General features: G+C 44.0%; 1 protein-coding gene across 1 annotated transcript in view; it reads right to left on the reverse strand.

Moving 5' to 3' along the window:
* Positions 1 to 5,893: 5,893 nt before the first annotated feature.
* The window catches only part of LOC140106430 (beta-microseminoprotein-like), a 29,925-nt gene continuing 20,733 nt past the window's right edge, over positions 5,894 to 15,085 (reverse strand). Inside the window, exons 3-4 of the mRNA XM_072130876.1 lie at positions 8,604 to 8,706; positions 5,894 to 6,168 (exon numbers count right to left, since the gene is read on the reverse strand). Coding sequence (XP_071986977.1) covers positions 6,039 to 6,168; positions 8,604 to 8,706 — 233 coding nt within the window. The 3' untranslated portion in view covers positions 5,894 to 6,038. The remainder of the gene's footprint in view (positions 6,169 to 8,603; positions 8,707 to 15,085) is intronic.

The raw sequence follows: 15,085 nt of genomic DNA on the forward strand, positions 1-15,085 counted from the left end.
ACTGCTATGCCAGATGAGATGACGCTGAGTTATGAAAAAAATAAACGTAAAATAAAAAAGGAAATGGCAGACTGTGCCTAATTGAAATACAACCCCGGGCCCTAATAAATTTTCCCACTTCGGTCTTTGCGATGGATATGTGCGTCACTAAGCGCAAAACACAGTGGTCGCAAGTCTCACTACAAATTGCTCATAATTTCCTAGTAGATGCACTGCAGCAACTACAGCCACCAGCAGATCAACCAGAAATCAAATATATATAACGCTACTGTAGGCGTAAGTAAGACGTTTGGATTCTCCTATGGCTATTTTCTAGCCAAGTATTAAAGCACACTACTATGCAAGATGAGATGACGCTGAATTATGAAAAAAATAAACGTAAAATAAAAAAGGAAATGGCAGACTGTGCCTAATTGAAATACAACCCCGGGCCCTAATAAATTTTCCCACTTCGGTCTTTGCGATGGATATGTGCGTCACTAAGCGCAAAACACAGTGGTCGCAAGTCTCACTACAAATTGCTCACAATTTGCTAGTAGATGCACTGCAGCAACTACAGCCACCAGCAGATCAACCAGAAATCAAATATATATAACGCTACTGTAGGCGTAAGTAAGACGTTTGGATTCTCCTATGGCTATTTTCTAGCCAAGTATTAAAGCACACTGCTATGCCAGATGAGATGACGCTGAGTTATGAAAAAAATAAACGTAAAATAAAAAAGGAAATGGCAGACTGTGCCTAATTGAAATACAACCCCGGGCCCTAATAAATTTTCCCACTTCGGTCTTTGCGATGGATATGTGCGTCACTAAGCGCAAAACACAGTGGTCGCAAGTCTCACTACAAATTGCTCACAATTTCCTAGTAGATGCACTGCAGCAACTACAGCCACCAGCAGATCAACCAGAAATCAAATATATATAACGCTACTGTAGGCGTAAGTAAGACGTTTGGATTCTCCTATGGCTATTTTCTAGCCAAGTATTAAAGCACACTACTATGCAAGATGAGATGACGCTGAGTTATGAAAAAAATAAACGTAAAATAAAAAAGGAAATGGCAGACTGTGCCTAATTGAAATACAACCCCGGGCCCTAATAAATTTTCCCACTTCGGTCTTTGCGATGGATATGTGCGTCACTAAGCGCAAAACACAGTGGTCGCAAGTCTCACTACAAATTGCTCACAATTTCCTAGTAGATGCACTGCAGCAACTACAGCCACCAGCAGATCAACCAGAAATCAAATATATATAACGCTACTGTAGGCGTAAGTAAGACGTTTGGATTCTCCTATGGCTATTTTCTAGCCAAGTATTAAAGCACACTACTATGCAAGATGAGATGACGCTGAATTATGAAAAAAATAAACGTAAAATAAAAAAGGAAATGGCAGACTGTGCCTAATTGAAATACAACCCCGGGCCCTAATAAATTTTCCCACTTCGGTCTTTGCGATGGATATGTGCGTCACTAAGCGCAAAACACAGTGGTCGCAAGTCTCACTACAAATTGCTCACAATTTGCTAGTAGATGCACTGCAGCAACTACAGCCACCAGCAGATCAACCAGAAATCAAATATATATAACGCTACTGTAGGCGTAAGTAAGACGTTTGGATTCTCCTATGGCTATTTTCTAGCCAAGTATTAAAGCACACTGCTATGCCAGATGAGATGACGCTGAGTTATGAAAAAAATAAACGTAAAATAAAAAAGGAAATGGCAGACTGTGCCTAATTGAAATACAACCCCGGGCCCTAATAAATTTTCCCACTTCGGTCTTTGCGATGGATATGTGCGTCACTAAGCGCAAAACACAGTGGTCGCAAGTCTCACTACAAATTGCTCACAATTTCCTAGTAGATGCACTGCAGCAACTACAGCCACCAGCAGATCAACCAGAAATCAAATATATATAACGCTACTGTAGGCGTAAGTAAGACGTTTGGATTCTCCTATGGCTATTTTCTAGCCAAGTATTAAAGCACACTGCTATGCCAGATGAGATGACGCTGAGTTATGAAAAAAATAAACGTAAAATAAAAAAGGAAATGGCAGACTGTGCCTAATTGAAATACAACCCCGGGCCCTAATAAATTTTCCCACTTCGGTCTTTGCGATGGATATGTGCGTCACTAAGCGCAAAACACAGTGGTCGCAAGTCTCACTACAAATTGCTCACAATTTCCTAGTAGATGCACTGCAGCAACTACAGCCACCAGCAGATCAACCAGAAATCAAATATATATAACGCTACTGTAGGCGTAAGTAAGACGTTTGGATTCTCCTATGGCTATTTTCTAGCCAAGTATTAAAGCACACTACTATGCAAGATGAGATGACACTGAGTTATTAAAAAAATAAACGTAAAATAAAAAGAAACTGGCAGACTGTGCCTAATTGAAATCAAACCCCTAATAAATTGTCCCACTTTGGTGTTTTAGGTGGATATGTGTGTCACTAAAAGCTAAACACAACGGTAGCAAGTCCCCCTGCTAATTCCTCACAATATGGTACTAGCTGCACTACTAGTGCCAGCAAGCCCAGCCACAAGCAAATAAAAAAAAAAAGTATAACGTTATTGTAGCCCTAAGAAGGGCTGTTGGGTTGTTGTAGAATCACTCCTGCCTAACAGTAAGCTAATAGAACACCCTAACGCTTTCCCTGACCAGCAGCAGCTCTCTCCCTAGCGGCATCCAGACAGAGAATGATCCGAGCAGCGCGGGCAGCGGCTAGTCTATCCCAGGGTCACCTGATCTGGCCAGCCAACCACTGCTATCTACGTGTAAGGGTACCACGTCATGCTGGGTGGAGTGCAGAGTCTCCTGGCTTGTGATTGGCTCTGTTTCTGGCCGCCAAAAAGCAAAACGGCGGGAGCTGCCATTTTCTCGAGCGGGCGAAATACTCGTCCGAGCAACGAGCAGTTACGAGTACGCTAATGCTCGATCGAGCATCAAGCTCGGACGAGTATGTTCGCTCATCTCTAGTCACCTTAATTACAATATTTTTACTTGAGATTTATTTATAATTATGTTCTGTATATGTAAATATTGATTAGTTATGTTGTTAAAGTTGTCCCACACGTTGTCTTTGATCGATATATTATGAACTCACGCTTGTATATTCTGGCCTGTTCCATATAATTTTCTTGCCCACACTTTTGCCCTTATTCAAGATGGCAGGTGCTGCGCATTCCCTTGGCACGCGCGCTCTGATGGCGGACTAGGACTTCCTGGTTATGGTGACATGCTCATTATGTGTGTCGCACATTTTTGGGAGCTTTGGCCCCGCTCTCAGAGGCGGGCGCGGAGACTGCCTTTATGTTTAAACACACCCGGCCTATCTGTATAGTTTTTTCCGGTATGTATGATTGTTATTGGTCCTTTTGATGTATAGAGCGGTCCATCCTGGATACATATGCCATCCACGGGCTGCTGGTGGTCTGGGAATCCGTTTACTGCTGGTATGCACTCTATGTAACGCCCTTAGGGGCAATTGATATTGGCTGGATTTTTGTGTAATTTCCCTTCTGGTATTTACTTCTATGCCCACTGTGGCAGATATATGCATTATGTAACTGACCACCTCCACTTCTGTTTGTTTGTTTCTGTGGATTTTCTGTGATGTTTTTAATCTTTTTTTGATTGCATGTTGTGTATAAATAAAGATTGAAAGATTTTACTATGTTGCACTTTATAATTTGAGAGATACATTGCGGTCCTGTATACTACTATTGGTATTTACTAATTGAATTAATCTCTTCTTGTGGCGTTTTTTTGATATATGAATAAAAAATGTATTGTCTTGGTCACTTGAGATGGTCCTTGGTCCTTTCTTTGTCTTGTGGTTTGAGCTATTTTTACATGCATTGACCTTTAGACTCTTTACCTGACCTCATTTTGTGCAGTGCTGGTCCCATTTTTGTATTCTGTTTCTCAACAGTTCTGCTTTACTGCCTTATAAACTGCATGTACAAAATATCCAAACTATAATGTGAGGACAACTACTTTGCAATAGCACAACGGAGATCTAATGTTGTGTTTTTGAGTTAACTTTTGAAGTAGTTTTCCACATTGATGCAGATCCAAGGTTTGCCTTATCTATTTGAATTTCTTATGACATTCTAGTAACACAACCATGGTGGCCACTGCTCAAGATAGGGATCTGCACAAAGTGACTGTTAATATCTGTCCAGCAACCGCATAACCACAACCAGGCTTGGCGCTAGCTGTCAGACTAGGTAAGTGGTGGCGAACTCACCCTGCGACGTCCCTGCGGGCTAAGTCCCTGCCTAAAGCAGATAAACCGCCCTGGTAAGGGCGAACCCACTATCAGGAACCTAACTGACGGTCCCTGAGTGACCCTACAAAGTGACAGGAAAACCTACTGGCAGCTGCTGGATGGTGGAGCGGACAGGTAACCGGAAAACAGATATAGGTCAGTGTTCACACTGGAAACAGAAACTGACACAAGACAGACAGGAAGGTGGGGTAACACTAGGAGATAAACAATACTGAGAAACAAACAACAGATACAGACAGACAAGCGGAGTCAAACAAACCGGGTCAAAACCAAGATGGTGGCAAAGGTAAAATAACGTCATCCATGCATAGTATAGTGCTACAAATCCGGGTCATATATTTCAAATTATGACAACGTTCTTAACAGTTCTGCATAAATACCACATATTTATAAACCACATTTACAAATTATCTAATGGGTCATCAAATGGGATGAAAGGTTGCTTCATGCTATGTGAGACACTTAGAAAAACCATGATTTTTAGAAACTCTGCATACTTTCACTATGTAAAGAGTACTAAAATTTAATGGGTGGGAGCCCATAGTGGAATGTATCCAGTACATACTGTATGGTCGTATAAACATAAAGTCTACAGCAACTACATGATGGAAATTTTAGCATGGTTGCCGAAAAAGCAAATAGCCTAAAGGTTCAGGCAAAAAAGCTAAGGTGCTATAATAATGGTTGCAAAAAGTTATGTTGATGGGTTTAGCAAGATGTAAATAGCAGTAAATTTCATATTTCTTCCTATTGGCAGTTTTCCAAAGTATTATTAATACTTATTCCCAAACTGCTTTTATATTTAACATTAGTCATTCCACTAAGTGAATTGAGTCATGGAGTCATCATCATCACTGCACAATGATCTCACATAATCTCACATAATGCAATCTTGTATTTTCTAATGATTCATGCTTAAAAGAAATAATATTACCAATGGGCAAATTGTTGAAGGAGAAACTTTTGAAATAAAACAACTTTTGACATTTTTTTTAATATATTTACCATACCCATTGTTTTGGTTGCATGTTAAAAATGTAAACGTAAAGGGAACCTGTCACCAGGAGACGCATTATAGCACCCTATTAGTCCCCACACATACACTGCCAAAGAGTTTTTGTATATGTTATTTAGTATCTTTCAATGCCATGTGCTCTGTGACTTGGTCATTCGCCCCCTCGGAGTGACTTCAGAATAGCAGGGGGCGTCGCTAAGCCGAGTGATGTGCATTTTCATATATTTGAAAATGACGCACAGAGTTGCGGTTTCCCAAGATGGGGCACCTGCTCCTCTCTAGCCACTCCTAAGGAATGAATTAAATAGTAACAGAACACGATGGCATTGAAAGGTACTATATAACATCATATTTTTTTTCTGGAAAACTATTTATACAAAAACTCTTTAGCAGTGTATGCATTATGCTCCATGGTGACTGGAGGGTGGGGTGCTAAGGTTCCCTTTAAAACCTGCTGTGTGTCATCGTTTAGAGGCGAATCCATCTCCAATTCATTAACCCACCAAGGTCTGACCCTTACATCTTTTGTATTTATTGCAAAGTCAAAAAACTGAACTGGGAAGTCTTGAGAATGTTTCACATCCACTGTTTAATTTTTCGTATGTAATTTTCTTATCTAAATCCAAAAAAGTGACATGACAGAAGTGCTGTTAATCTAATCTAGTACAAAGTGTGACTGTTTTACATTATAAAGTTAAGTGGACATTGAAGATATGTTCATAAAACCATTGAATATCCTTCACACTCTACGGTTGGATCTTCATTTGGAACCAGAACGAACTCACACTCCTTCTCATCAAAAACAAATTTACATTTCTCCTTGTCATATTCTGCTGGTGTGCCAAAACTATAAGAGAAATGGGATTTAGAAACACAGAATATGGTGATTAATAAAAATAAAACTTCATTAATAATAAAAAATTATGTAATTATGTACTGTGTAAGCCATGGAAAGTAGTTGAAGAGTAAAGAAATCAGGAGATATTTTTTTTAATTGAGTTTATTTGATAGTGAGGTTTGGATAATACTAATTGATCTCACTAAAAAATCACAAAATCACTGAGTTTTATATTCACTGGGCAGTGGTCATTAAATGATCTTTACATATATACCTGCACATATATACCTTTACATAATTAACCTGTCCAGCAACAGCACAACTGCAACCAGACTTGGGCCCAGCTGTCAGACTGGGTAAGTGGTGGCTTATTGCCCCTGTGACTTCCCTGCGGGCTATGGCCCTGCCTACAGCAGCTAAAACCTTTATTTTGTAAAACCTGTCAAAAAAAGGATGCATTTTCAAAAAATGCATGCATTTTTCAAAAACGCATGTGTTTTTAAATGGAATGCTTAAAAACGGACCAAAAACGGGTTCAAAACGTCATGTGTGGCATCACCCTAAGGGGAGTAATGGACACTGCCCCAGCTCTGAGTTGTCCAGCTGTCCATCACTCAAGCTTCAGCTGCAGACAAAACAAGCTCAAACTCACACCCAGCTTTCCCAATGAAAGATCAGAAAGGGAGCTGTCAATCACAGGCAGCTCTGGGTGTGGTTACAAGCACTGAAGCTGGAAACCTGATCCCATTCACAGCAATCTGCGGGTTCTAACAGATCCTTCAGTTATTTGCTCCCCTCCTTTCAAAAGCCATAATTTTTTTATTTTTCCATATAAAGAGCTGTATAAAAGTTTTCCAGGCCCGCTGCCAGTAAACGGCGTCACGTCCAGTCAAGTTTCTGTGTAGCAGGTTGTACCTCCTAGCACCATTTAATATCTGTGCAAAGTACTGGGAAGCTGGGGAAAAAAAGTTCTTGCTCCATTCTCTTGTGGGTTCTTTCTTTTTTTTAGCTTTTATTGTATGTAGGCCTTGATACTTCTGGTTAGTATGATCACATAAGTTTTATTAGGTTTTAATAATTAAAAAAATAATAAAGAAAAATGTGGGTTTTTTTGCCATATTCTAAAGCCAATAACATTTTCATACTTCAATTTACATGGACCTGTGTAAAGTGTCATTTTTTGTGGCATAAAATGACATTTTCATTGCTATTAACATTCGGACTGTACAGCCATTTGTCCACTTTTTATTCCAACTATTTTTTTTGCAAAATGACAAAAAAGTGGATTTTGTGTTTTTTTATTCCCTTACTAAGTTCACTGATGGAAATTGTTTTATATATTTTGATAGGCCAGGCATTTTGAAATATGGCAATACTTACCTTGTATGTGACAGTATGTGTTTTTAATTATTTTTTTTCTCACTTTTTAACCGTCCTATGGCAGGGATTGCTTATATTCTAATACTACTGTATTGTAGTATTTGCAGATTTTGCACCAGATCTGTATTAGTCTAACAATATTCATCCTGCTTAGGCTGCATTCACACTGCCGCAAGGGGGCCATATGTACGGCCGACGTATATACGGACAATATACGTCCCCCATAGATGGCAATGGGCGCACGTGCGGCACCATACCGCTCCGTACCCCCGAAAAAGAAAGGACATGTCCTATCTTTCTCCGTAGTACGGCACCGTGCGCCATATGTTCCTATGGAGAGGGGTGGGGGTGAGCTGCACTCACCTCCTCCTCCTCTCCCCGTGCGCTGCCGTTGCCCGCCGTGCTACGGTACGGCGGCAACGGCAGTGTCAAAGTAGCCTTAGAGATAGGCCGAGGAGTCTCACATAATGATGTGGTTTAGGTCACTACACACCTGCAACAACATGAAGACTATGGGGAAGATTTCTCAGAAGTGTTGAGAGCAGAACTGTTCTAGCGACCCACGTCATCCAGTCACAGCTCAGCTTTTATTTTCCCACAGCTGGTTTTAAAATGAAAGCTGAGCTCCATTTGGTTTCCATGGGCAACTTGAACAGTTCTGCTCTTTGACACTTCTGATATATTTCCCCCCTATATGTATCTACATGGACTATTTGGCACAATTGCCCCAATGCTGTCCAGCACAGGGCAGAATATGTCTCTATTTTATACTTGTTTAATTAATTGTTGTTATACCAAATCCATTTGTATCAATACAGGAAAAATTATTCTGAAGGAAACCGCATGACAAGTGTTCCTGTGTTTATAGGATACTCATCAATATCAGATCAGTGAGGCTGTAACCCTGCTGCTTGTCTGGTTTACCCAGCACATTACAGCACACAGATCTAAAATTGATGAACAATCCTGAGGACAAAGTTTAAGGCCTGAAAAATAGAATACTGTTCGTATAATAACGTGTAAAGATTTTATGAAGATGAGGATTTAAGGTGGGATAGTCTTACGCTGGGCAGCATTCGTAGTTTCCATTTTTAAAACAGGTACAGTCGTAACAATTCTGTCTCCATTTATGATCAAGTGGATACTTTGTGCTCTTGTAGAAACAACCTAGAAGTAAAAATTAAGAAACCTAAGAAACATTTCATGTAAAAATCCAGACACTTACATAATGCAGGGCTCACACTTCTATCAGTGGCTCCATCTGCAGTATCTTAGACGTGATAATGGAGCAGAACACATCTAATAATTAACTACAACACAGTGGAACCCTTAACAGACGACAGTTAAAGAGAACCTGTCTGAAGATACTAGCCTTACAAATCTCTACTTCTCAATACTAGACCAAGAACGTATGATTGAAAACGGGTCTATACACAATTCATCGCAGCATAATAAAAAATATTATTCGTTTATTAACAGCTATAATCTAAAAAACCATTACAACATTGGACCTATTGGAACTATGTTTTCTATGTCAGCTTACCCATGGTGTGTAATTGTTTGGTGCGCATAGATGAGATACCCCGACCGCTTCCTCAGGGGGTCTGTATCTACTCTCTACTTCTACCTTACGACGGAGAATAAAACCTTTTATGTTATGTTTAGAGATGAGCGAACATACTCGTTCGTGCATTAGCGTATTTGAAACTGCTCGTTGCTCGGACGAATACTTCGCCCGCTCGAGAAAATGGCATCTCCCGCCGTTTTGCTTTTTGGCGGCCAGAAACAGAGCCAATCACAAGCCAGGAGACTCTGCACTACACCCAGCATGACGTGGTACCCTTACACGTCGATAGCAGTGGTTGGCTGGCCTGATCAGGTGATCCTGGAATAGACTAGCCCCTGCCTGCGCTGCTCGCATCATTCTGTGTCTGGATGCCGCTAGGGAGAGAGCTGCTGCTGGTCAGGGAAAGCGTTAGGGTGTTCTATTAGAATAGTGTTAGGCAGGAGTCATTCTACAAGAACCCAACAGCCCTTCTTAGGGCTACAATAACGTTTTATTTTCCTTTTTTTTGGTTGGCTTGTGGCTGGGCTTGCTGGCATTAGTAGTGCAGCTAGTACCATATTGTGAGTATTTTGCAGGGAGATTTGTGTTTAGCTCTTAGTGATACACATATCCACCTCAATACAATACAATAGCGTTATATTTTCCTTTTTTTGGTTTGCTTGTGGCTGGGCTTGCTGGCATTAGTAGTGCAGCTAGTACCATATTGTGAGGAATTTGCAGGGGGACTTGCGACCATTGTGTTTAGCTCTTAGTGACACACATATCCACCTCAAACACCGAAGTGGGACAATTTATTAGGGGTTTGATTTGAATTACGCAGAATCTGCTGATTTATTTTTTTTTACGTTTATTTCTTTTTAGAACTCACATTAATCTGCCAAAGCAGTGTGCTTTGAGTGTGGGCTAGAAAATAGCCATAGGAGAACCCCAATGGCTTATTTAGGCCTACAATAGCATTATATTTTCATTTTTTTTTTGGTTTGCTTGTGGCTGGGCTTGCTGGCATCAGTAGTGCAGCTAGTGCCATATTGTGAGTAATTTGCAGGGAGACTTGCTACCGTTGTGTTTAGCTCTTAGTGACACACATATCTACCTCAAACACCGAAGTGGGACAATTTATTAGGGGTTTGATTTGAATTACGCCGAGTCTGCTGATTTATTTTTTTTTTTACGTTTATTTCTTTTTAGAACTTAAAGTTATTTGGCAAAGCAGTGTGCTTTGAGTGTAGGCTAGAAAATAGCCATAGGAGAACCCCAACGGCTTACTTAGGCCTACAATAGCGTTATATTTTCCTTTTTTTTGTTTGCTTGTGGCTGGGCTTGCTGGCATTACTAGTTCAGCTAGTACCATTTTGTGAGGAATTTGCTGGGAGACTTGCGACCGTTGTGTTTAGCTCTTAGTGACACACATATCCACCTCATACACCGAAGTGGGACAATTTATTAGGGGTTTGATTTGAATTAGGCACAGTCTGCTGATTTATTTATTTTTTACGTTTATTTATCTTATAACTCAAAGTCATCTGGCACAGCACAAAATCCAGTTGTGTGCTTTCAGTGTAGGTTAGAAACTAGCCATAGCAATAGGATAGCATCGTTTTGTTTAAAAAAAAAAACACAAAAAAAAATAATTTGAAGTTTACACTTTAATTTTGAAAATATTTAACCCGAGGGCTAGGGGTAGAGGACGAGGGCGTGGACGTGGGCGTCCAACTACTGCAGGGGTCAGAGGCCGTGGTCCTGGGTGGGGTGAGACACCACCTGCTGATGAGGGAGCAGGGGAACGCCGCAGAGCTACACTCCCTAGGTTCATGTCTCAAGTTACTGGGACTCGTGGTAGAGCACTGCTGAGGCCAGAACAGTGCGAAGAGGTGATGTCGTGGATTGCGGACAATGCTTCTAGCCATTTGTCCACCAGTCAGTCTTCCAAGCAGTCCACCCATGTCACCGAAATCAGCACTCCTCCAGCTCCTCTACCTCAGCCTCCTTCTCCCCAGTCTGCCCCCTCCCAGCAAAATTTGGCATTTGAAGCGGCATACTCTGAGGAACTGTTTTCTGGACCCTTCCCACAGTCACAAACCACTTGTCCGGTTGCTGCTGAGCAATTTTCCGATGCCCAGGTTTTCCACCGGTCGCAGTCTGTGGGTGATGAAGACATTATTGACGTAGTGGAAGAAGTGTGTAAAGAGGTGTCGGACGATGAGGAGACACGGTTGTCATACAGTGGTGAAGTTGTTGTCAGGGCAGGAAGTCCGAGGGGGGAGCAGACTGAGGGATCGGAGGATGATGAGGTGACAGACCCAAGCTGGGTTGATAGGCCGGGTTAACACAGTGCTTCTGAGACGGAGGCGAGTCCTATAGCAGAACAGGTTGGAAGAGGCAGTGGTGGGGCCAGACGGAGAGGCAGGGCCAGAGCTGTTGCATCAGCGCCAAATGTTGCCCGCAGTCAAGCTCCCGTGGCGAGGGCTAGATTTTCTGGAGGTTCTTTAAAGAAACACCGGATGACCGACGGACTGTGGTGTGCAACCTTTGCCAAACCAGGATCAGCAGGGGTTCCACCACTACTAGCTTAACTACCACCAGTATGCGCAGGCATATGAATGCTAAACCCCCCACTCAATGGCACCAAGCCCGTTCACCTCCGGCCGGGCACACCACTGCTCCTTCCCCTGTGTCATCTGCTAGTCAGCCCCCTGCCAGGACCACGGCCCAAACACCTCCCGTGCGAAAACCCCATCTTCGCCTCCACGATCCTCCACAGCATCCACCAGCGTTCAGCTCTCCATACCCCAGACGCTGGAGCGCAAAAGGAAGTATACCGCAACCCACCCACACGCCCAAGCCCTCAACGTCCACATCTCCAAGTTGCTTAGCCTGGAGATGCTGCCCTATAGGCTGGTAGAGACCGAGGCCTTTTGAAACCTCATGGCGGCGGCCGCCCCTCGGTATTCGGTCCCCAGCTGCCACTACTTTTCCCGATGTGCCGTCCCAGCCCTGCACAAGCACGTGTCAGAGAACATCATCCGTGCCCTGACCAACGCCGTTTCTGACAAGGTCCACCTGACCACGGACACGTGGACGAGTGCTACTGGGCAGGGCCACTATATATCGCTGACGGCACATTGGGATAACTTGGTGGAGGCTGGGACCGAGTCTGACCCGGGGGCTGCTCATATACTGCCGACGCCGAGGATTGCGGGGCCTACCTCGGTCCAGGTCTCAAAGGCCTACTATGCCTCCTCCTCCTCCCACCCCTCCTCCACCTCCTCCTCCGAATTACCATCCGTGGGTATGGCGCCATCAGTCGGTAGCTCTAGGCACAGCAGCAGTGCCGTCGCTAAGCGACCTCAGGCGGTGCTCAAACTGCTGAGCCTAGGCGATAAAAGGCACAACGCCCAAGAGCTATTACAGGGCATCACGGCGCAGACTGATCTGTGGCTGGCACCGCTGAACCTAAAGCCAGGCATGGTTGTGTGTGACAACGGCCGTAACCTGGTGGCGGCTCTGCAACTCGGCAGACTGACACATGTGCCATGCCTGGCCCATGTATTAAATCTCATAGTTCAGCGTTTCCTCAAGACATACCCCAATCTGTCTGATTTGCTCACGAAGGTGCGCCGCATCTGTGCGCATTTCAGGAAGTCCAGCACAGATGCTGCCACTCTCAGGGCAGCGCAGCGCCGCCTCCAACTGCCCGCTCACCGACTGTTGTGCGACGTGCCCACGAGGTGGAATTCAACATTAACCATGTTATCCAGAGTTTACCAGCAGCGCAGAGCGATTGTAGACTGCCAGATGTCAACTTCCACCAGAACTGGTAGTCAGGTCAGTCAGCTTCCTCAAGTCTACAATGAGGAGTGGACGTGGATGTCTGATATCTGTCAGGTGCTGAGTAACTTTGAGGAGTCAACACAGACGGTCAGTGGCGATGCCGCCATCATCAGCCTCACCATCCCGCTGCTTGGCCTGTTGAAAAACTCTCTGGTCAGCATGAAGTCAGAAGCTTTGCGCTCGGCACAAGAGACGGGGGAAGAAGATTCCCTTGTTGATAGCCCTAGCACCCTTAGGTCTGTTTCTCAGCGCATATCGGAGGAGGTGGAGGAGGATGAGGAGGAAGAGGAGGAGAATGTTGGCGAGACAGAAGAGGGGACCATTGTTCAGTCCTTCACTGTTCAGCGTGTATGGGCAGAAGAAGAGGAGTTGGAGGAGGAGGAAATGAGCAGTCAGGCCAGTGAGGGGAGTGAATTCTTGGGAGTTGGGACTCTGGCGCATATGGCAGATTTCATGCTAGGCTGCCTATCCCGTGACCCTCGCGTTCAAAGAATTTATTCCAGCACCGATTACTGGGTATTCACTCTCCTGGACCCACGGTACAAGCAAAATCTTTCCACTCTCATCCCTGGAGAGGAAAGAAGTGTGAGAATGCATGAATACCAGCAGGCCCTGGTGCACAAGCTGAAACAGTATTTCCCTTCTGACAGCGCTAGCGTCAGAAGGCGTACTTCTGCGGGACAAGTAGCGAGGTAGAGTAGGCAAGCAGGCAGCTTGTCCAGCACTGGCAAGGGTACGCTTTAGAAGGCCTTTGCCAGTTTTATGTCACCCCAGCAAGACACTGTCACCTGTCCCCAGTCTCGGCAGAGTAGGGCTGATCTTTACAGAAAGATGGTGAGGGAGTACGTAGCTGACCATACCATCGTCCTAAATGATCACACAGCTCCCTACAACTACTGGGTTTCAAAGCTGGACATGTGGCACGAACTGGCGCTGTACGCCTTGGAGGTTCTTGCCTGCCCTACCTCTAGCGTGTTGTCTGAGCGGGTTTTCAGTGCAGCTGGTGGCATCATCACCGATAAGCGTACACGCCTGTCGACTGACAGCGCTGACAGGCTGACGCTTATCAAGATGAATAAAGCCTGGATTTCTCAGGATTTCCATTCTCCACCAGGTGAAAGAAGCTCAACCTGAATAATGTATGCACTCCTCCTTCTCATTTTCCTCCTTCTCCTCCTCTTTGTACACTAAGCAAAGGAAACTGGCTATTTTTTTGCCAGGGCCAACTGGCTCTAGCTATAGTACTCTATATATTTAATTTTTCTGGAGGGCCACCTACCCGGTCCTCTGTTTTAAACAATTTTTGGGAGTACCACATACAGGTACTCTATGTATTTAATTTTTCTGGAGGACCACCTACCTGCTCCTCTGGTTTGAAAACTTTTTTGGACTGCCACATACAGGCACTCAATTTATTTAATTTTTCTGGAGGACCACCTACCTGCTCCTCTGGTTTGAAAACTTTTTTGGACTGCCACATACAGGCACTCAATTTATTTAATTTTTCTGGAGGACCACCTACCTGCTCCTCTGGTTTGAAAACTTTTTTGGACTGCCACATACAGGCACTATCCAAATTAAATTGTCTCCATAGCAGCCTCCACATGTCGTCTTTTTAGCTGGCTCCACACGTTGTCTCCATTGCTACCTCCACACGTCATCGCTAGAGATGAGCGAACATGCTCGTCCGAGCTTGATGCTCGTTCGAGCATTAGCGTACTCGAAACTGCTCGTTGCTCGGACGAATACTTCGCCCGCTCGAGAAAATGGCAGCTCCCGCCGTTTTGCTTTTTGGCGGCCAGAAACAGAGCCAATCACAAGCCAGGAGACTCTGCACTCCACCCAGCATGACGTGGTACCCTTACACGTCAATAGCAGTGGTTGGCTGGCCAGATCAGGTGACCCTGGGATAGACTAGCCGCTGCCCGCGCTGCTCGGATCATTCTGTGTCTGGATGCCGCTAGGGAGAGAGCTGCTGCTGGTCAGGGAAAGCGTTAGGGTGTTCTATTAGCTTACTGTTAGGCAGGAGTGATTCTCCAAGAACCCAACAGCCCTTCTTAGGGCTAGAATAACGTTCTACTTTTTTTTTTTTTTATTTGCATCTAGTACCATTTTGTGAGGAATTAGCAGGGGGACTTGCTACCGTTG

Source organism: Engystomops pustulosus, chromosome 11 (genome assembly GCF_040894005.1).
Source record: "Engystomops pustulosus chromosome 11, aEngPut4.maternal, whole genome shotgun sequence".
Classification (NCBI taxonomy): Eukaryota; Metazoa; Chordata; class Amphibia; order Anura; family Leptodactylidae; genus Engystomops; species Engystomops pustulosus.